We start from the raw sequence: 23267 nt of genomic DNA on the forward strand, positions 1-23267 counted from the left end.
ATTTATTCATTTGTCAGAGCTCACAAGCAGGGGAAGTGGCAGAGGGAGAAGCAGGCTCCCTGCGGAGCAAGGAGCCCAGTGTGGGACTTATCAGAAATGATCTAACTTCAGCATTGTGAGGACATTAATCTCAAGTAAACATTAAGAACATTCTAAAGTATTTTTAAATGTTAGTATTGTTTATATTTAAAAGAAGGTGAAATCTGCCCTTTGGAGGCACTGCTTGCTCTTGGGAATCTAGAACAGGTCCGGAGGGCACACATAGTTACTAGTCTGTTTTCAACTTACAGGCAGAGGTGATCATGAACTACCATGTGGGCGAGACAGTGCTGTCATTACAGAAGACCACACTGATCCCTGGAGGCTCAGAATCACTTGTCTATACCACCTTGTCAGGAGGAATTGGAATCCTTGTCCCATTCACATCCCATGAGGTGAAATCTCCCACACTCTTCTGGCCTTTGCCTTCACAGGGTTGTTTCTTGGTGCTAAATCAGCCTAAGAGGGCAAATCTTTTGTCCCCACATGTAGCTAGGCATGTTCTGGAAATTTTATAAGGTGACAGAAGTACCTGGGAAGATAGGAATCCTGATCCCCCCACCCAAGCCATTTGTTTTTATACTGTACCAGGTTTGGTTTAATTCTTTTTTAAAGATTTATTTATTTATTTTAGAGAGCAGGGGAAGGGACAGAAGGAGAGGGAAAGAGAATCCTCAAGCAGACTCTCCACTGAGCACAGGGCCCAACATGGGGCTTGATCCCAGGACCCTGAGGTCATGACCAGAGCCGAAGTCAAGAGTCTGACACTTAAGCGACTTGACCCACCCAGGCACCCCGGGTCTGGTTCAGTTCTGGTGTGGGTATAGGATTAGTTAGAGGCCAAAGCCCCAGAATCACACCCCACGGACTAGGAATGATGATCACTACAGTGATGTAGACTGTGTACTTCCTGACTCCTCAAGTCAACTCTAGGATTGGCTGTATTGGGTTTATGTCATTCCAGCTAAGGAAGCTGGGGTCAGGAATCTGACTTCACAAATCAGTCTTTACATGTGGTGTTCTCTTGTGTTCTGCAAATACAGGTGGGGTTTCTTTCAGGTTTTAGGTATCTTGTAGCAGGAAAACCTGTGGTTGTTAGAGGAGCAGTTGGATAGGTAACATCTTTTTGGATGGTAAAAAAAAAAAATCAATGGCTTGTCTGTTCATTGTGCTTCTGGAAACCATAGGCTAGTAGTTGAAATCCCTTTTTTCTTTTAGTGACAAATTTTTTTGTTTCTTCCACCAGGACCATGACTTTTTCCAACATGTAGAAATGCACCTACGGTCTGAGCATCCCCCTCTCTGTGGGCGAGACCACCTCAGCTTTCGTTCCTATTACTTCCCTGTTAAGGTTTGTCTTTGTTGGAAATCTGGGTTGAAAGGGGGCATCCTCACCCTGTGTAACTGTCTTTTCTCTGGCCCTCCCTCCCTTAAAAGTTAGAACAGTCCTGAATGAAGGAGCATCAAAGGAGTGGATTGATGGAGGCAGGAATGAGGGGGGAGAGGAATGGCTAGTGATTTTCAGGGACCTCTTCCCCCGGGGCAGACCACAGCCAGAGAAGAGACTTCACCCAGTTTTGCTACTCTGAACGCGGGACACTAAGGATGAACTTAGAGTAGTGTTCCTGGCTCTGTAAATGGTTCAGATATCTGAGAGAGAATAAAAGCTTTTCTTGCAGCTGCTTTAGCATGTGCCACTTTCTTTAAGCATTTGACTTTTCTTTTTTTTTTTTTTTTTAAGATTTTTATTTATTAGCGAGCGAGAGAGAGAGAAACAGCATGAGAGGGGAGAGGGTCAGAGGGAGAAGCAGGCTCCCCGCTGAGCTGGGAGTCCGATGTGGGACTCGATCCCGGGACTCTGGGATCATGACCTGAGCCGAAGGCAGTTGCTTAACCAACTGAGCCACCCAGGTGCTCCAGCATTTGACCTATTTCTTCCTCACTTTTCTGTGTCTTAGAATGTGATAGATGGAGATCTCTGTGAGCAGTTCAACTCCATGGAGCCCAACAAACAGAAGAACGTCTCTGAAGAACTGGACCGAACCCCACCTGAGGTGTCCAAGAAGCTTGAGGACATCCGGACCCGCTATGCCTTCTGAGCCCTTCCTTTTCCTGTGGGACTTGTGTCAGAGACTCTGTTATGTTTCCCCCACCACGTGACTCTGAACCCATATGGCAGAAGAAGGGTGGCTGGATAATTAAGACTTTGTAATATTAAAGCTAATAGGTTTTTCCTATCCACTCTTTCCCTGGAGTGACTGGTTCCCCCTAAAATTGGCACTGAAATTTGCTATGCTTCTTTCTGCCTAGTACATAATACCTTGATCCCAGGTTCTGGTGTGTAATAAGATGTCCCTCTTCCCCAAAGCTTTCCCTGCATTGATATTTCTGGCTCTCTTGTCTACTTTTGTATACACCCTTAGTTTTTAACTGGTTTTCCTGTAAATATAGTTTTGTATAATGTTACCTTTGTGGGAGGGAGGGAGGCAAGCTGAGGTGGGGACTAGGTTGAATATAGTATAACTCCTGAGTTCTGCCATTCTGGAATCTAACCAGAAATACAAATCTAGTTTTTACGGTGGCTTGTGTCCATGTGTCTTTTCTGGGGGTGAGAATTTAGGTGGGAAATTTGAGCCTGAGAGCAGGAAGAATGGAGTATCCTTCCTTCCTTCCAGCTACTTGCTTTTTATTTCTGGCACCCTGTGGCCTCACACTCCCAGCTCCAGGGTGGTTTTTTGGCTTCCTCTAGTTCTTTTTGCTATGCAGATGAAGCTTGGGCTCAGTAATCATGTGGTCAGCCACGCTTTTTCCCACTGGATATCGAGGAATGGTGGCTGATTTTTTCTCTCCTGTTTTAGCTTCTTTCTACTTTGAGGTCTTAGAGTGAAGGATTTGGTATGCATTCCAGTTGGGTGGTCTCTTAACAGATGCTCCCTTTACTTCTACAGCTCCTGAAATGATCGTTTGCCATATGACTCCTAGGAAGGATCAGTAAGTACAGAAGAACCCAGATACTAACCTGCCCTTGGGAACAGAGTATATGTGGTCCCTATTTAAAGGCTCATGGGTAACCATTGGGGGGCGGGGCGAGAGGGGGAGTCCTGTCTGCAGTGGACATCTTAGGCAAACTCTGGAGGGCCTTTGGAGTATGAGGAGGCAGCCCTGGTAGCCTGTCAGCTGCAAGTGTCCACACCTGAAAAGGCAGCCTTAATCTTCCAGGCAGTTCCCCAGTTTCATTGAATTTGGAGAGACCTGAGCTCACTGCTGTTCTCAGTCTTTCACAGAGTAAAACATTCTTTCATGTGCATAGGCTCAGCCCCTTCCATGAGCAGATTCTCTGTGGCCAGCACTGGGTTAGAATCAGGAGTGGAGGTGATTAGACACAGCCTTTGCTCTGAGCAGCCCACAGTCCAGTGTGGAGCGGGTTCCTCATGCTGCGTATCTGTAAATCGTGACTAAGTTCTGGAGCAGCCAGCAGAGACCCAGGTTTGCTAGGAATTGAATCTCTAGGTAACACTTTCTCAGTTATCTCACTGATCACGTAGCAGATGACATTTTTGAATTATATTTTCACGGCCTAATTGCAGGGCTCATTTTTTCTGTGGCCCCTGCCTAAACCCATTCCGTTTAGTCTGTCAGGTTGTCTGATGTTGACATGTAGTACTTTGGGAAACTGCATAGATGCTTGAGTAGTGGCTCTTGTGCCTAGGTTTCTCCTGAAGTACATCTTCCTGTAGTCATAGGGGGTTTGTGTAAGAAAGGAAAACTTGATCTCTGTATAGAATTAGGATTTTTTTTTTTGGATGGCACAGACAGCAGTTTATTATTTACAAAATCATAGCCAAGGGGAAAAGAACACTGCACGCCATGCAAGGCCACATGGGGGTTGCACTTAACAACCAAGTAAACAACTGGGGGCTTTGGGAGGGAGGCAGGCTTTAGAATATCAAGAAGGTGGGGTGCCTCCTGCTTCCTGTGGGAAGATGTGATTGTGATTGGCTTGTTCGAATAAATCCATGGACTGACATGAACTGAAACCTGCTGCCCAGAAATGAGCAAGAATGGTATAGTCTTTTGATAAGGAGGGTTTAGGTTTAGGGTAGGGAACCTTATCCATAAGAGCAGAGTTGGGAGGGAAACTTGTAATTAGGCCATTTGAAGCCTTTTTGATTTTACAGCATATAATATTGAATCTTAATTTTAGATCTTTTACCACAGCTGGGAATGTGTGGTCATCTGAGTATTGCCCCACTGGAGAGCTACAGGTAGGCCAGGCAAAGGTTTCATATTATGAGATTCCTTTCCCATTCCTCTAACCCAAAGCCCAGGAAAAACGATAAACTCTGTGGATTGTCACAGAAATGTGGGTGCATATTGCAAAAGGTTAACTGGTAGATGACAGCAAATCATGAGCTAATAATATTCTGTACTAATAATAAGCACAGTAAGAAATTCACTGGGCCTGCTCAGTTGAACAATAGCCTAGTAGGGAGAAAAAGTTTTGACGTGTGAAACAATCAAAATGTGTTTATAGTAGAAAGAGCTATAGTCAGGCAGTCTGGCTTGGCCAGGTAACAGCTGAGTGAATTTGGGAAAGCCATTTAAAATTTATGAGCCTTGGTTCCCCCATGTGTAGAAGGTAAAGGGAGAGATATCATATAAGTTACATGCAAGTCCCTTAATGTGTTGCTCACCCTTACTTGAGACAGCATCATGGTTCCTAAGGGTCCCTACATTTACCAAAAAAGTGACTCTATGTCTTTAGGGAGTACAAATTTTGTTTGTATGTTTTTTTTTTTTCCTCTCAAATTTCCTTAATCATGAAAATCATCCCTTAAGCCACTCAATAGAGATTTCTGAGCACTTTCCCCTAAAGATTCTGAAATGCTAAGTCTGGAATGGGAACTTGCAAACAAGTCTAGACATGAACTCACAGGCCTGAATTCAGTCAAGTTTTTGCCTCTCTGAAGAGATCTGTGACATTGTTAAGGCAGGTTGGCATCACCCTAACATGGAGATAAACAGGGTTGTTGTGAGAATAATTATGAGGGCATATGTCTAAAATACCCAGCATCCAGCTCAGCACATGGTGGGAGCTTATTGAGCCAAACCTGGATTCTTAATGTATTTGAGACTTAGGTCAGGAAGACAGTGAAGTCTTCCATTTTCCTTTAGGAGTCTCCTTCCCTCCCCACCCGGTACACACGTTATGATGTTTTCTTTTCCGCTTACACTGCTTTACTTTTGATGTGTCTGTTGACTTTATCACATTCTCTGTTGATGTACCCAAAAGGTTGCTAGATAAGATAGAGTGGTGAGGGAGAGACAGATAACATTTCAGCTCTGTTAACTGAGGAACCTTCTCTGGACTTGATTTCTCTACCAGGATTTTAACAGCTGGAAAGATTTTCTTTTTTTTTCCCTATGCATTTTTTTCATTATGTTAATCACCATACATTACATCATTAGTTTTTGATGTCGTGTTCCATGGTTCATTGTTTGGGTATAACACCCCGTGCTCCATGAAGAACGTGCCCTCTTTAATACCCATCACCAGGCTAACCCATCCCCCCACCCCCCTCCCCTCTAGAACCCTCAGTTTGTTTCTCAGAGTCCATCGTCTCTCATGGTTCGTCTCCCCCTCCGGTTTTCCCCCCTTTCTTCTTCTCCTCGTGCTCTCTTCTTTTTATCCCCCCAGCTTTGAGTTATAATTGACATAAGTCACTGTATAAGTTTAAAGTGTACAGCACAATGGTTTGGCTTATGTATATATGTTGTGAAATGATTACATTCACCCTCTCATAGATAGAATAAAAAGCAGCAAAAATACTTTTTTTCTCCTTGTGATGAGCACTTAAGATCTACTCTCTGAACAACTTTCATATGCATCACTTGGCAGTGTTACCTATGGTCATGTTATATTACATTTCTAATACTTACTTGAGACCGGAAGTTGTTACCTTTTGACCACCTTGCTCCAGCACTGCTGCCGCCCCTCCATTCCCGACTGCAGATCTCATCTCCTTTTTAGGAGTTTGATGTTTTTTTAGATTCCACAGATAAGTGATACCATACAGTATTCTTCTGTCTAACTTCACTTAGCATAATGCCCTTAAATTAAGGTCTGCTGGTGTCGCTAATGGCAAGATTTCCTTGTGGTGTGTTTTGTTTTTTTAATGAGTAATACTCCATTGCATATATATACCACAACTTCCTTTATTAAGTTTTTTATTTTCCAGTATAGTTAACATACAGTATTCTATTGTGTTTCAGTATACAGTGTGTTTAGTGTTTCAGGTGTACAGTAATACAGTAATTCCATAATTCTATGTTAGTGCTCATCCTGATAAGTGTACTATTAATCCCCATACCTATTTCCCCCACCCCCCCCACCCACCTCCCCTTTGGTAACCATCTGTTTTTGTTCTCTATAGTTAAAGAGTCTATTTCTTGGTTTGTCTCTTTCTTTTCCTTTTCCTCATTTGTTTCTTAAATTCCACAGATGAGTGAGATAATACGGTATTTCTCTTTCTCTCAGACTTAATTTGGCTTAGCATTATACTTTCTAGCTGCATCAGTGTCGTTGCAAATGGCAAGATTACATTTTTTTTTAATGGCTGAGTGTGTATGTGTGTTCACACGTACCACATCTTTATCCACTCATCTATTGATGGACACTTGGTTTGCTTCTGTAATTTGGCTATTGTAAATAATGCTGCTATAAACATAGGGGTGCATGTATCCCTTTGGTTAGTGTTTTTGTATTTTTGGGGTGAGAACCTGGTAGTGTGATTTCTGGTTAGTAGGGTAATTCTATTTTTAACTTTATGAGGGACCATCAAACTATTATGCACAGTGGCTGCGCCAGTTTGCATCCCCACCAACAGTGCATGAGGGTTCTTTTATCTCCACATCCTCACCAATACTTGTTAACACTTGTTTCTTGTTTTTTGATTTTAGCCATTCTGACAGGTGTGAGGTGATACCTCATTGTGGTTCTGATTTGCATTTCCCTGATGATGAATGATGTTGAGCACCTTTTTGTGTGTCGGCTATCTTTGGAGAAATGTCTGTTCATGTGTTCTGCCCACTCTTTAATTGGATTATATGTTTTTTTGGGGGGAATTGAGTTGTATCAGTTCTTTATATTTTGGATACTGATCTTTTTTTTTTGTTTGTTTTGTTTTTTAATTTTTTTATTTGGATACTGATCTTTTATCAAATATGTCATTTGCCAGGTATCTTCTCCCATTCAGTAGGTTGCCTTTTAGTTAATGTTGATTGTTTCCTTTGTTGTGCAAAAGCTTTTTATTTTGTTGTAATCCCAGTAGTTTATTTTTGCTTTTATCTCCCTTGTCTCAGGAGACCTATCTAGAAAAATGTTGGCATGGCCGATGTCAGACATATTACTGCCTGTGCTCTCAGGATTTTTATGGTTTCAGGTCTCATATTTAGGTCTTTCATCCATTTTGAGTTTATTTTTGTTTATGATGCAGAAAAGTGGTCTAGTTTTATTCTTTTGCATGTAGCTGTCCAGTTTTCCCAGCACCATTTGTTGAGATACCACAGCTTCTTTAGTCGTTAATCTTTGATTGTTGTTTCCGTGTCTTGGCTATTGTAAATAATGCTGCTGTGAACTTGTGGGTACAGATACCTTTTTGACTTAATGTTTTCATTTCCTTTAGATATATTCCCAGAAGTGGAATAGCTAGATCATAGGGCAGATCTGTTTTTAATTTTTTGAGGATTCTGCATACTGTATTCCATAGTGGCTGCACCAGTTTATATTCCCACCAACAGTGCACAAGGGTTCCCTTTCCCCCACATCCTCTCCAGCATTTCTTTTTTTTTTAAAGATTTTATTTATTTATTTATTTATTTATTTGAGAGAGAGAAACAGTATGAGAGGGGAGACGGTCAGAGGGAGAAGCAGGCTCCCCGTTGAGCTGGGAGCCCAATGTGGAACTCGATCCCAGGACTCCAGGATCATGACCCGAATTGAAGGCAGTCGCTTAACCAACTGAGCCACCCAGGCGTTCTCCAGCATTTCTTATCTTGTCTTTTTGATGATAGCCATTCTGACAGGCTTGAGGTGGTGTCTCATTGTGGTTTTGATGTGCATTTCCTAATGACTGGTGACGTTGAGCATCTTTTCATGTGTCTGTTGGCCATCTTCTGTAATGTATCTACATTGGAAAAATGTCTATTAAGTTCCTTTGCCCATTTTTTTAATTGAAGTATATTTAACAGTGTTAATAGTGTCAGGTGTGCAAAATAATGATTCAGAAATTCTACACATTACTCAGTGCTCATTAAGATAAGTGTACTCTAGGGGCGCCTGGGTGGCTCAGTCCAACTCTTGCTTTTGGCTCAGGTCATGATCTCAGTCGTGAGATCAAGCCCCACATGTTTAAGATTATCTCCCTCTCCCTCCCCCTCTGCCCGAGTGCACGCACTCTCTCTCTTTCTCTCAAATAAATAAATAAAATCTTAAAAGAAAAAAAGTAAGTGTACTCTTGATTCTCTGTTTCACCCCTCCTCACAGTCCCTCCCCTCTGGCAACCATCAGTTTGTATTTAAGAGTCTGGGTTTTTTTTGTCTTTTTTTTTTCTTTGTTCATTTGTTTCTTAAATTCTACATATGAATGAAATCATAATGGTATTTGTCTTTCTCTGACTGACTTATTTCACTTAGCATTATACTCTAGCTCTATCCATGTCACTGCATATGGCAAGATTCCGTTCTTGTTTATGGCTGAGTAATACTCCATAGTATATATATACCACATCTTCTTCATCCATCTATTGATGGACATTTGGGTGGCTTCTCTATCTTGGTTACTGTAAATAATGCTGCAGGAAACATAGGAGTGCATGTATCTTTTTGAATTAGTGTTCCCCTTTGCCCGTTTTTTTATGGGATCAATTGTTTGCTGTTGTGTTGTCTGAGTTCTTTGTATATTTTGGTTGTTAACCCCTCTATCTAGATACTTGGTTTGCAAATAATTTTTCCCATTCTGTTGGTTGTCTTCTCACTTTGTTGATTTTTCTTTTTGTGCAGAAGCTTTTTAGTTTGATGTAGTCCCACTTTTTTTTTGTTTTTGATTTTGTTGCCTCTGCTTTAGATGTCATATCCAGGAATTATCGCCATTGAGCTTCCTTCACCCGTCTGTCCATAAATTTGCTTGTGGTCTGCAAGGACAATTTCTGGAGCATAGGTACAAGGAATTAGGCTTGAATCTGTTGAGCTCAGGAATTTTGTCTAGTTCATAGCTGTTGCCCCAGAAGCTACAAAATGTGTTTAATAAAATTTGATGATAAGATGAGGCTGAGTTACAAATCCTATCTCTGTAGGTTTTAAGGGGGACTAATCAACTCCTTTGGTTTAACTGAGCAGCCAAGTAAATGGGAAACTCTTTGTAGCCTGACGACACATCGGAGTCTGCCATGGAACTCAGAAGGGATAATGTCAAGATGCTGAGACATTTGCCCTTCGTTGCTAGGGTTGCTCCCATCCTGCTGCTCTGTTAGGTCCCTGTAACTTGGATCTAAGAAAGGACTGAAAAGTTTTCAGCTGCCTCATCTTTCCCTGACCTCACAGTTAGAGGTTCTGCAGATGTCATTTCCTTTGGAAGATCTCTTGCCAAGAATAGCATTCCTGGGGTGGGGGGTGCTCAAGTTGGGCTGTGGTTGGAATGTTGATTTTCTTGGCTTTTTTGAATGTATTGCTAGCAAGACTGCTGTGGCTGGGAAAGGGTCTTGGAGTTCACGCCTCTTATGGGGGGAGCACTGGTCTTCAGAATGTGTGCTGCTCCTGTGATGCAGCCTCTCGAGTTTCTCATTAGTGGGAAGCCAGAAATGTTGGGAACATTCTTCAGATGAGATCAACCTGCCTTCCGATTTTTTAAAAAAAAAATTCCTAAATTTTGTTTCTGTTCAAAAAAGAAATGACACGTGTTTGCCTGAGTCGTCTACTTGCTCACTTGCATATGGAGTATTATATGTGAATATTTTGTTTATTGTACCTTTAAAACACATTCAAGGGCTATATCAAGACCTCAGAAGAACGATCTCTGCTGCTGAAATCAAACCTTGTCCAAAAAAATAACAGTGTGGGGGGCAGATGGCTTACTCATGGGTACGTGGTAGGGAGTCAGTGACCACCTGTGGTGGCTGATGTACTACATTTGAGGATCTGTTAGCCCAATGTATGGGGCTTGTGTGAAGTTGAGCAAACTGAAATCAGCCGATACACACTACACAGCAGTCAGAAGAGTCCCCTTCACCAGTCTGCACCAGCATAGCCAACTTTCTGTAGAAGCTTGAAGGCCAACATCAGAAGACATAACCAACCCGCTAGAAGATATTTATTCCACCAATATTTACCAAGCACCTACTACGTGCCACCTCCTTGCAGGTCTGCTTTGCAGCCAGAAGTTTTATAACCTAGCAGTTCTGGTGAGTCTGCCAGAGAGCCTGGCAACAAATTTCTGAAGAGCCTAAGTCTCATGTCTCTGATCTCCTCAGATAAAACAGGCACAGCCTTGTGACTTCTGGAAAAAGTCAGAAGATCCCAAATCTGAAAAATGAGGAGGGGGAGGGTGGGCAGCCAAAGATTTTCAGTCCAGAAACAGAAAGAAACCTGTTGCAAAGTGTAGTGGTTTTTAACTCCAGCTGGACATTAGGATCATCTGTTTGTCAGAATAGATTGCTGGATTTTGTCCCCAGATTACTCTTAAACTCTGCTGGTGTCTGGGTATATGTATATTTCACAGTCTGGTGGTCATCAGACTTAGAAATCATTAGGTCAGGTGGGGAATGAGGGAACAGTGTTTCTTACTCAAAATGAAGCCAAATAAATAGACCAAGGTTGTAAATTCCAGTTTGGGGGCAAAAAGCTGGGAGATTCGACTGGAAGTAGCTCAAGGCCTGTCACCACCCAACCCCACCTTCACCTCCCAAATCTAGAAGCCAGTACCCAGTGGGTTTTGTTGTAATCCCAGAGGCAAACCCATCTCAGTTCCCCGCCTCTGCCTTCTAGAGCCTTCACATTTTCATTCACAGCCCTACCAGCAGAACTTAGAACTTGCCTTCTCTGATAGCAAACAAAATCTCAGGGAATGAGAGTTACTTTGAATTAGTTCAGTTGGGGAGGGTTTTCACACGTTTAATAATTTGTGGCCATGAATAGATGTGTATAGGCTAGTGACATGATGGTCATGAGAAGCATCAACATTTACTGTGGGTTATTAGGGCCTAGTCTTGTTAAGGCAGGCTGGGGAACCTCTTGCCTTTACCGAGCTGATGCTGCAGCTGGAGAATGGCACTTTACCACGGAAAACAGTCAATCAAAATCCTGTCTGCCAAATGCCAAGCAGGAGTGAGGGCCATAGAAAGAGCCTTGAACACAGTCTGATGACCTGGGTTCACCCGTCTCTGAGCATGGTCTCAGTTTCTTGTCTGTAAAGTAGAATAAAATCAACCTTCAGGGGTCATGGTAACAGCATAGTGCTTTTGCTGAGCCTCCAGGGGATGAGGAAGCACGGTCGCTGAACTTGGATCTGAAACCCTGTCTAGAGCCATCTTCATCTTAAACGCAGTCCTATGTGCAAGGCTTTGAAAGGAAGCGACATTCCAAGTGAGGGGCCCCAGAGAGGGCACAGTGGAGTTTATTCGGACTTATGTGAGGCTCTCATGAGATCCTGTGGCTGTGCCACCATCATCTCCACTCTGTCCTGCCTTCCCAGCAGGCCCCCTGACTGTCTGCCAAGGCCTTGTAGAGGGGAGGGTGTGGCTGGGGTAGTCAGCCTTGGGGATGAGGGTGGAGAATTAGCCAAGTGCATTCCAGTGTGGGCTTTGTCCTGCTGAAAGTTCAGGGCCAAACCAGGAATCCAGTTTGTCACCCCAACTGAGAAATCATTTCTTGAACAACCACTTGTGCCAGGCGTTGACATTCAGAGTAAGACATGTCAACATCTTCTAGGCTAGCATTTTTCAAACTAGGTGCTATGGAATCCTAGATGTTAATAAGGGGACCTTAATAAAAATTCTGTGCTCCCATTCAGAGAAACACTAGAAATTACTGTCTTGAATAGTTTGATGTTTGAACACAGCTCTTCCCTTGTCCTCTGATCCCTCTTGGTTATATCCACTGGTGGAAGAGCTAAAGGATCCTTTGGAGGGTTGGCCCACCCCTAACAACTCCAAATAACAGGGAGCTCACTGTGAAAACTGGATGGAGATGGAGCTGTCCCGTGGCGCCCACAGAACTCTGCTGGGCAGAGCCATTCTCAGCATTCCATCTGACCCCAGCAAAGTGAAAGTGTCCTTATTCACGGAGATGAGGCTGGGTAAAGGGCCTCACTTGTGTCCTCAGGAACTCCCTGTGCTATGTGTCCTACCATGAGTTACACCAGAAGTCATGTCAGGAAGCCCTGGCTGTGTGATCTTAGGTTAGATACTTAATCTCTCTGGGCTCGTGTCTCTCTCTCTACACTGGGTAATTGATTGGTCCTCAGCAGTGGTGATATTTATCAAAGGCCTTTTCTCAATCTGTCCCTCTATGTACACAGGCACTGCAGTCATTTCCACATCATTCAGTTTTATTAAGTTTTGTAAGGAGAGTTTTTTTGCCAGAGTAAATGTGTTAGGGAGAGGAGCTAGGGTAGCCGCTTAAAATGCCCCAACCTGCTTGAGAGCCAAAAATCTGATTCTGGGGACTCTTGCCATTAACTTGCCAGTGCCTCTGAGTCAGGAAACAGTTCCTGGCTGATCGTCTCGGTTTGTGGCCCCCTCCTACCCGCACTCCTAAGGCAGGCTGGGGACACGTGGCCCTGCCCCGCCCTTGCTGGCTTCAGTTTCCGAATTGGGAGCTGCAGTCGCCTGCTTTCCCCGCCCTTCTCATCAGTCGGGAAGCCCAGATTACGGCTAAGGGAAACCGCAGCCTCTCCCACCTGGTACCCACTGCCCCCAGCTCCTGGGCACCTGCTCCAGTCCTAAAGCCCGTTAAAATCCTCAGCAAAGCACTGGAAGACCACGTCCTCTTGGGTGAACAGGTAAGAAGGCATTTTTTTCTCACATGGTTTCCTTTTCTTGCCTTCACCTCAACTTAGCTGCTGCTTTCTCAGATCACAGCAAGAGGGATTTGAGCAAGACTTGAAAAAGACAGCCCCCCCCCCCCGCCTGCCAAGCATCTCTGACCTATGTCTCAGAAATGGTGTGAATTCTCTGCGTGGTTCTTCAGCCCTGCAGGGCAAAGGCAGATCCAAATAACCATAAAGCAAGTTACTTTCCCGTGTTCTCTTGAGTTTTGTAAATCAACAAACCATCATTTTTAAGTGATTGTTGTTGATTCCTGGTGGCTGCCCCACTGCATGTTGCTTTAGGTCTTTAGATCTTTAAGTCCTCTGTGAATTAGCACATGCATGAATTGCCTTACCAAAAATTAATTGATCTTAAGTTCTTTAAAAAGGGGAAAAAGAAAATGGCATAGGTGAGTCTTCCTCATTCAGATTCTGAAATTAAAATGAGTTCTACTTTTACTTTGCATTTATTTTAAATGCACAAAACCCAACTACTATAGATCATACTCAAGGTTTATGTGCTGTCCACCACATTAACAAGTCCATCCCAGCACAGTTGGGAAGCTGGGTTGCTTCCAGGTATTTTGCAATTAGTAATTTGGCTTTTATGGACAACACTGAAAATAACTTTTTCAAAGTTTTTTTAGATTTTTTTCCCCTCCTTGGAGTTTATTCTCCATCCAGAATGAATGAACACTTGGGGCAAAGGGCAAGAACATTTTTGTAGCTCAGTTCATGTTATACATGGGGTGAGCTCGCTCAGTTATGAGACTAATTTCTAATTTCCAGGACCATGATGGTATGAGGGGATGGGTAAGGAACTTGTTTTCTCTGAGGATTTTTCAGGAAGGAGGCAATTTGAGTAGTGGTTAAGACTTGACCTTTGAAGGCAGGCGAGCCTGGGTTTGTATGCATAACTGCCTGACCTTGAACTCTCACTTAATAATTGTGCCTCAATTAGTTCACATGCAGAATAGAGATTATAAAAATGATTAGTGATAGAGGATTTGTCAAGCACTTGGCACAATGTCTGGCACTCAAAGCTCTCCTGGTAAGCCTGCAGCTTTTCCTGGGCCATTTTACCAGTTGGGCAGAAGGTCATCTCAAGGGCATCTTCTTGACTCCTTGACTCTTCTTTCCCAGCCCCATTATAACTGGAGTGAAAGGTTTCTCCCCTGTTAGAGGATTTTTTTTTTTTTTTTTTTTTTTTACTTTTGCCCCTATCTGTACTATGGCCGGAGAGCTGGATGTTGGGAGGACAGCAGATCTATCTTAAGATTCCCCAGACTCTTGGCCTTCTGCCATCTGATCTAGATGTCACCCTTCTATCTCTCAGCCTCCTGTGTCAAAGTGCAGGCTTAAGTGATCCCTGGAGAGAGTGGAGAATTCCCCAGAAATATAGGGGCACACTTGTTAACTCACTCTAGTAGGTTATTGGGAGGGCATCTATGAGGCGCAGTGGAGTGAGCACAGGCTGGTCAGGCTGGGTTCCAATCCTGGCTGTGGGCAGTCATTAGACTGAGCATCAATTTCTTTGTCTGTAAAATGGAAGTTAATGCCTGTGCTGTAGAATCACATGCAATAACATGGGTAAAACATTTGGCACATAGGGGCCCTTTACTGTGGAAGGTCAGGGCCATGCTCCAGAGCCTTTGGGAAGATACCAGAATTAGCCATAAAGGACAGGCTGAAAACTTACATGCTTGTTTCCTTGGTCAACAATCATTTACTGGGCTGGGTGGCCATGGTGCTAGAAACGGGCGAGATGCATAAGACAGATTCCATGCTTTTGATACAGGCACACAGCCCAGGAGCAGAGGAGACAGTGACTGAGCAGCCTGGGGGCTCCAGGACAGCTCCCTGCTTACCAAGGAAGAACAGGCTATTAAGCAGAAGTGGGAGAAAGCAGAGTTTGGGGAAGGGTGGGAAGTTCAGGAGGCTGCAGGGCTGGAAGAATGGGGTATGAGGTGAGAGGAGTCAGTGGAGACCAAATTTTGAAGGACCTTGATAAGTCATGTGAGAGTTTGGACTTCATCTTAAGGATGTGAGGATTTAAGTGGGATTGGGGGTGCCTGTTCTGGCAGCTTTTGGGGATGGTGTTGGAGGCCTGAAATGCACCCAGCTTTCCACCCTATCTCAGGGGCTTTAATGGTACCCCAAATAAATGCTCAGGTTGGGGGAGCCTGGCCTGGAAGTTGGGGTGCTGGGTTCTGGGGTTCTGATCCCAGCTCCACCACCAGAGTGGGTGGGTCTCCTCTTCTGCCTCAGTTGAGGGTTCAGGGCAGGTAGGCTTCCTATAATTCTTTCCTTCTGGGGGTCTGCAAAATGTCTTTGGGAGCTGAAGTTCCCCTCACCCCCACCCCCCAGGCAATACTGTTTGGTGGCAGTCCCTGACTCAGTCTTGGTAGAGACATTTTGTCTGAAATGGGCAATGTGGTCCTTTAAACGCCGGGAGACTCCATGGAGGTTTGAGAACGGTGGCCTCCAGGCCTGTAGCAACCCCAGGGGATTTCTGTAAGTCTTACACACTTAAATGTGAGGGCCATGTCCCACGAGTAGGGGGTGGTGTTCCCTGGGATCTGAGCTGCATTTAGCCTGGGAACCTACCTCCTGAGCTTCCCAGGGGCTGCCAGGAGAGTTCTGTCTGTGCATCTCAGCCAGGAAGGGCCAATGACCACGCCTGGAGAACTTGCAATTTTTCCACATCCTTACCAACACTTGTTATTGTCTGCCGTTTTGATAGTAACCGTCTTTATGGGTGTGGGGTGATAGTTCATTGTGGTTTTGATTTGCATTTCCCTAGTGACACGTGATGCTGAGCATCTTTTTGTATACCCCTATTGGCCATTTGTATATCTTCTTTGGAGAAATATCTATGTCCTTTGTGCATTTTTTTTCCCAGTTAATTTAATTTGTTGTTGAATTGTAGTAGGAGTTTTTATATATCCTGGATATTAACCCATTATATTTGTGGATATTTTCTTCCATTCCATAGGTTGCCTTTTCACTCTTTTGATTGTGTCCTTTGATACACAAAAGTTTTCAGTTTTGATGTAGTCCCATTTATCTATTTTTGCATTTGTTGCTTGTGCTTTTGGTGTCCTATCTAAGAAATTGCTAAGTCCACTGTTAAAAAGTTTTTTTACCTGTGTTTTCTCCTATATGAGTTTTGTAGTTTGGGATCCTATGTTTTTTCTTTTTATTTTTAAGATTTTATTTATTTATTAGAGTGAGCAGGAGGGAGAGGGAGAGAGAATCTGAAGCAGACTCTGCTGCGTATAGAGCCCGATGCTGTGCTTGATCCCACCACCGTGAGATCATGACCTGAGCCAAAACCAAGAGTCAGACACTTAACCAATGGAGCCACCCAGGCACCCGGATCTTACGTCTTTGCAAGCATTTTAATGGCTTTATTGTTTTTATGACATATGTTTATTAGAAAAAATAGTAACAATTCATGGGGCACCTGGGTGGCTCAGTTGGTTAAGTGTCTGCCTTCAGCTCAGGTCATGATCTCGAGGTCCTGGGATTGAGCCCCGCGTGGAGCCCCGCATTGGGCTCCCTGCTCAGCAGGGAGTCTGCTTCTCTCTCTCTTCCTCTGCCCCTCCTCACTGCTCATTCTCTCTCTCTCAAATAAATAAAATCTAAAAAAAAAAAAAAACATAACAATTCAGAAAAGCAGAGGAAGAAAAGAAAATCCTACTCCCACTCCCCCAGAGGTAACCATCCCCTGAGAATATTTTACTGGAAAACTCTCCAGACAATGCCTTACTGTATCACTTCTCAAACTGTAACCTACACATGAATCACCTGAGGATTTTGTTAAATTCTGATTCCAAAGGCCTGAGGTAGGCCCAAGATTCTATAGTTCTTTTTTTTTTTTCTCCCCTCCCTATAGGCTCCACACCCAGCATGGAGCCCAAGATTCTGTATTTCTAACAAGCTCTTAGGTGATGCTATTGCAACTGATCAGGAAACCATACTTGGAGCATCTGTAGTGTGTATAAACACACATGCAGATCTGTATGTTCTATGGGATCATCTATATATGACCTACTTAATAACCTGTGTTTTCTCCCCATTCAACATTTATTGCCATGGAAATGCCAATAAATGCCAATAAATACAGAGCTCCAATTTCCTGTATAGTGATCATATACTATCCAATTTCATGGTAGGATGCTAGTTCAACTAGTGCCCATGGATGAAATTCAGGGTGCTACCAAATTATCATTGTTGTAAGTAACGCAGTAGCAAACATCTTTGTGACCATGTCTTTGTTTGTCTGGAGGTATTATGTTACTTTGTATTTTTTTAAGTTTTATTTAATTAATCTCTACACCCAACTTGGAGCTTAAACTCACAACCCAGTGAGATCAAGAGTAGCATGCTCTTTGGACTGAGGCAGCCAGGTGCCCCCTCTTTATTTGTTTTTCTAAGAAGCTGACCAGAACTAATACATTCAAATTGTTACTCCTAAAAGAAGTCACCTGGGAGGCTGGACCCTTAATCTCAAGGCTCTGCCATCCCCCATTGGTGGAGAGCAGAGCACTGTGGGATAAAGGTGGGATAGGCCTGGGTGTGGGATGAGGCAGGGGTGCCAGCACAGTCGGCCCCCAGTTTTCAGCCTGGCATTGTGGATCTAGTGATCATTTAGTACCCGCAGTTCTCTGCAAGATTTGACAGTCTTCCTGATTTTACAGGTGAAGAAACAGAGGTAGGGAATACCAGCTTGCGCAGGGTCATGCAGGTGGGATGTGGTGGTGCCAGGGATGCGCTGACTCTGCATCTGCATGCTATTTGCTTGAGTAACCTCGCAGGCCTGTCCTGGCCCTTCCCCGCAGCCCTACCCCTCCCTCCAGCCACTCTGGTCTGGGCCCCCCTGCACTGGAGAAACCAGAATCCGCGAGCTGCATGGGCGCCTCTCCAGCCCCTCATTCTCTCCCCTCCTGCACTCCCCTCTAGATGCTGCGGAGCCAGCCCTGAACCCCACTCTGTTGTAGCCATACCAGCTGGAGAGGGACGCCCCCTGAAGAGGCCTCCAGGCCAAAGGCTCTGTGGGCTGTGCAGGGTCAGGCCTTTGTTGGATGCTAATTTCAGGATTGCCTGGGTCTGGGAGATCCAGGGGGCTGGGGATGTGAGGATGGGGAGGGGATCACTGCCTCCTCCCTAGCCAGGCCGTGAACGGAGCTCTGAGGACATTGGAGACCCCAGGGTGGTCACTGACCAGTTGGACAGCAAGCATGAGCCAGGCTGGGGACTGTTGAGAGCACCAGACAGTTGCACACAGCCCTGAGCTTGAAGCCCAGCTGTGTAATGTGCTGCCTGTGGGACCTTGGGCAAGTCACAGCACCTCTCTAGTCCCACTTTCCTCTGCTGTGAAGTAGGGATAAAAAATAGGCTCTCCCTATAGGTTGCATATGCTTTAGGATGGCTACTATTAAAAAATAGAAAAAATAACAAGTGTGGGCAGGGATGCGGAAAAACTGGAACCCTTGTCCGCTGTTGATCTGATTGTTAGATGGTACAGATGGTATGGAAAACAGTTGGGCAGTTCCTCAAAAAATTAAAAATAAAACTATCATATGATGCAGCAATCCCACTCCTGGGTATATACCCAAAATAATTGAAAGCAGGGTCTTGAAAAGATAGTTGCACCCATGTTTATAATAAAGCAGCCTTGTTTACAATAGCTAAAAAGTAGAAGCAACTCAATTGTCCATGAACAGATGAACAGATAAACTAAATGTAGTCTACACATGCAATGGAATATTACTCAACCTTAAAATGGAAGAACATTCTGACAGGCTCCAACCTGGATGAACTTGGAGGATGTTATGCTCAGTGAAATAAGCCAAATAAGATAAATACTGTATGATTCCACTTATATGAGCTACTTAGTGTTGTCAAGATTATGGAAACAGATAATAGAGTGGTGGTTGCTAGGAATTGGAGGGGTTATTACTTCATGGGTATAAAGTTTCAGTTTTGCAAGATGAAAAGAGTTCTGGAGATGGAGGTTAGTGATGGCTGCACAATAATGTGAATGTGCTTAATACCAATGCATTGTACACTTAAAAATGGTTAAGGTTTTATGTATTTTACCACATATTTTACCACAATTTCTTAAATTGGGGGGGGAAAACACTATATGCCTCACAGGTGTTTCGTGAGGTAGTGCATGTGAACTTATTACTAGTGTCGGGTCTGAGGACATCCCAGACTTTCGGCCTCGTGGACCCAGGTGTTGGGGGGTGTGTGTGTGTGTCCTTGTGGGGAGTGCCATTCTGCATGAGGTGCTCAGTGTGGGGTTCGGAGAGACTTCCTGGAGGACTGCCTGGGGCCTTGCTCAGGGTGATCCTGGTGTTTGTGGGATGGGTGGATTCCAGACACTGGAAAGTCCCTGGTGGAAAAATCACTTCCACTGAAGGGCAGTTTGCAGCTCCCCCTAGAGGACTTGTGATCAGAGCCATCCACATGGGGAGCACTCCCTGTTCATGGAGGCGTGGAAGGAGGGACTTGGCCAGCTGCGGAGGAGACTCCTGCATGAGCCAGTGGGGTTGGCAGGGGCTCTCCTAGGCTCTCCGCCTCTCTGATGTGATCTAGTCCAGACAGCTACACTAACAGGCCCATGTTAAAGGTGGGACCCAAGTCAGAGGGGAGGTGGCAGGCAGGTGGGGAGGCTTGCTTCCAGCCCTCTCCTAAATGTCAGTAATAACAGCTGTTGCCATTTACTCTGGGCAAGCACTTTGTTAAATGCAGAACAGGCTTGACCTCAAATCCTTACTACAAAGCTGTGCAGCTGGTGCTCCTATATCCCCATTTTACAGTTGGGAACTGAGGCCAAGGGTTTAAGTAACTCGCTCAAGGTTGCCAGTTGATGGTAGAACTGCGACTTGAACCTAGACAGTCTGCCTCCAGCCCTCCATACTGGGTGGAAATCTCCAAAATCCACCTGCCATAAGTTGGCTGCTTCTTACCCCGCTATGCCTGGACAACAGTTCCTGGGGTCTGACACTCTCATGTCCACCCATCCCACAAACACCAGGATCACCCTGAGCAAGGCCCCAGGCAGTCCTCCAGGAAGTCTCTCCGAACCCCACACTGAGCACCTCATGCAGAATGGCACTCCCCACAAGGACACACACACACACACACACCCCAACACCTGGGTCCACGAGGCCGAGCTGCTGTCACCTCCCCTTCCCAGGTGAATCAGTGCTGTCCCCCTCCCTCTGGCTGGCTTCTTTGTGCAAGCAGGCCCAGTCTGCTTGTGTCCCCAGGGTCCAAAGATAAAACTGCAGACAACATTGGCTTTGATGGGAGCCAGGCTCTTTGCTGCTCAATGCCCCCCTTCTTCCATTAAACGGGACCCTCCTTAAAAACTCTTGTCCGGGCTGTTGGCAGCCTTGCGGCTAAGCTCGTGTGCGGCAGCGGTGTCGGCAGCGGCTGCAGCGAGAGAGTTTGGCGCGATGTCTCACACCATTTTGCTGGTACAGCCTACCAAGAGGCCAGAAGGCAGAACTTATGCTGACTATGAATCTGTGAATGAATGCATGGAAGGTGTTTGTAAAGTGTATGAAGAACATCTGAAGAGAATGAATCCCAACAGCCCCTCTATCACATATGATATCAGTCAGTTGTTTGATTTTATTGACGATCTGGCCGACCTCAGCTGCCTTGTTTACCGAGCTGATACCCAGACATACCAGCCCTATAACAAAGACTGGATTAAAGAGAAGATCTACGTGCTCCTTTGTCGGCAGGCCCAACAGGCCGGGAAATAGCTGAGTTAGAAACAGTGGGGGCTGGGGGTGGGCTTGGAACACAGGTGTGTACAGCGTGCTGCAGTGGCGGCTCTGTATTATAGTAATCCTGTCTCCATCTTGGTGTACTCTAGCCAGGATGGAAGGTATTAGATGAAATGTGAAGATCTTGTTCAATCTGAAACCCCCATTGCCCCCTTCCCCTCCCTTTTTTTTTTTTTACTTAAACATTTTTATGATAATTTAGATGGAAGTTGTTTATCAGTTAATCTTGGTTCCAGTCCTTCAAACTGTTCATATCTACTTTATAACATTCGCTGTACTAACCCTTCAGGTTGGGGTGGGGGGGTAGTGACAGTTTAGTTACATGCTCAAGATAAAGTCTTAGTGAAAAATAAATAAATGTTCTTTAGTTAAAAAAAAAAAAAAACTCTTGTCTGGGGCTTAGGGGCTTAAAGTTTTTCCCATAGCTGAGTAGGTTTTGTTGTTTTGCAACAGTGTTTTTTTTTCCAACCTAGCTCTCTGGGTGCCAAGACCTTGTCCACACAATTCAGTTTGTCCAAGTTCCCAGTCTAGTACCTGCAAGGCAATAAATTCTATCCCTAATGGTGACAATGCTGTGGCTTCCTTTGTCCTCAGAGCTGAGCAGGGTTATGGAGGAACCCCTGGCAGGGATGGTGATTTATCTAGAATGACCCAGTTGGCTGGGGTGACATTCATACCTTATAAAGGCACAGGGAGCTCTCACTAGGGACACCTCTGTGCCAGGCAGGTTGCTAATTCATACAGAAGGTGGGAGATAGAGGAGTGTGTTATTCCCACAGTAGAGACGAGGAGACTGGGGATTGGAGAAGATAAACCATGTGTTCAGAAGCCGATATTCCCCCGTCTCTGCTGCTGCCCTTGAGGCTTTGTGTCCGTTGCTGCTCTGACAGCAATATTCATTCCACCTACTGCTTGGTAGAATAACTGCCTTTAAGCTTTTTCCCCACTGCCACCCTGGGAGTGGGCCTTGCATGTGCTGTTTTCCAGATGAAGAAGGTGATTAGGGGCTTCCCAGCATCCTACCGGGGAAGGGACACACCAGGGCAGGGTGGTGGTCCTTTTGGCCCCCCTTGCTCTCCAGGTACCTTCCCACCTCCACCGCCCTGGACTGTGGTCTGTGTAGCCCTCCTGCTTGCTTCCTTGGAGGAGCTGTCCCAGGCCCCAGTGAAACCGTGATTCACAGAGGCCGGCCGACTAGCTGGCCTGGTGGAGGCTGGGCTGGGGCCAGGTACTTTCCAGTGTCTATCCACAATTGGGAAACCTTCCTTGAGTGACACCTCTGCTGAGGGTGCCTCTTGGTCCTCTCTGCCCTGGTTCCCCTCCTGGCCGTGAAACCACTCCTCTCCTTTTCCCTGGAAATCACATAGGCAATGCACTTTTTTTTTTTTTAAGATTTTATTTATTTATTAGACAGGGAACACAAGTAGGCAGAGCAGCAGGCAGAGGGAGAGGGAGAAGCAGGCTCCCCACTGAGCAGGGAGCCGATGTGGGGCTCAATCCCAAGATGCTGGGGTCAGGACCTGAGCCAGAGGCAGACGCTTAACTGAGGCACCCTGGCAACGTACTTTTTGACTGTCATACTGCAGTGACAACTTAATCCTTAACCCAGCCCTATAAGGCATGACTCTTAACCCCAGAGGAGGAAACTGAGGTTGGTTCAGGATCTGGAACTTAAACTCTGGGCCCGCAAAGTGCATAACATGGGCTGAATACTTTTTATTTTATACCTTTTAAGCTTTCTTAGCTTAAGTTCTACCTTAGGAATGTTTGCTTTCATATATTGTGCTTTGGTTGTATCCAAAAACTCATCATCAAACCCAGGGTCACCAAGATTTTCTCCTATTTTATATTCTAGAAGTTTTATTGTTTTGCATTTCACTTTTAGGTCTAGGATCTGTTTTGAAATCATTTTTGCGAACGGTGTGAGGTCTTTTTTTATTTATTTTTTTGGTCCAGTTGTTCCAGCACCATTGATTGAAAAGACTGTTCTTTCTCTGTTGAATTGCCTTTGCTTCTTTGTCAAACATCAGTTGCTTATATGCATGTAGGTGTATTTCTGGGCTCAGTATTCTGTTCTGTTGATCTGTTTGTCTCTTTTGCCAGTACTTCACTATCTTGATGAGCACACCTTTGTACTAAGTCTTGAAATCGGGTAGCATCAGCTCTCCGGGCTTGTTCTTCAGTATTGGGTCTTCTGCCTCTCCACATGAACTTTAGAATCAGTGTGTAGATATCCACAAAAATAACCTTGTGGGATTTTTTTTTTTTTTTTTTAGGATTCTCTTTATCTGACAGAGAGAAACATGATAGAGACGGTGAGAGAGAGGGAACACAAG

General features: G+C 44.7%; 2 protein-coding genes and 1 pseudogene across 4 annotated transcripts in view; all 3 read left to right on the forward strand.

Annotated features, from left to right (window-relative positions):
* Window positions 1-2620, forward strand: part of SF3B3 (splicing factor 3b subunit 3) — a 42790-nt gene extending 40170 nt beyond the window's left edge. The window contains exons 24-26 of the mRNA XM_025888834.2: window positions 291-434; window positions 1286-1390; window positions 1998-2620. Of these exons, the coding sequence (XP_025744619.1) occupies window positions 291-434; window positions 1286-1390; window positions 1998-2138 (390 nt within the window). The 3' untranslated portion in view covers window positions 2139-2620. The remainder of the gene's footprint in view (window positions 1-290; window positions 435-1285; window positions 1391-1997) is intronic.
* A 10307-nt stretch (window positions 2621-12927) lies between these two features.
* The window catches only part of IL34 (interleukin 34), a 58375-nt gene continuing 48035 nt past the window's right edge, over window positions 12928-23267 (forward strand). The window contains exon 1 of one of the 3 annotated variants that reach the window (XM_073880037.1): window positions 12928-13093. The gene's annotated coding sequence lies outside the window, so the exon portion shown is untranslated. The remainder of the gene's footprint in view (window positions 13094-23267) is intronic. The other 2 variants (XM_073880035.1, XM_025888848.2) reach the window with 2 other exon arrangements.
* Window positions 20522-21309, forward strand: LOC112836873 (enhancer of rudimentary homolog pseudogene; annotated as a pseudogene).

The sequence above is a fragment of the Callorhinus ursinus genome, unplaced genomic scaffold (genome assembly GCF_003265705.2).
Source record: "Callorhinus ursinus isolate GAN/ISIS: 27379988/994484 unplaced genomic scaffold, GSC_fseal_2.0 scaffold37, whole genome shotgun sequence".
Classification (NCBI taxonomy): Eukaryota; Metazoa; Chordata; class Mammalia; order Carnivora; family Otariidae; genus Callorhinus; species Callorhinus ursinus.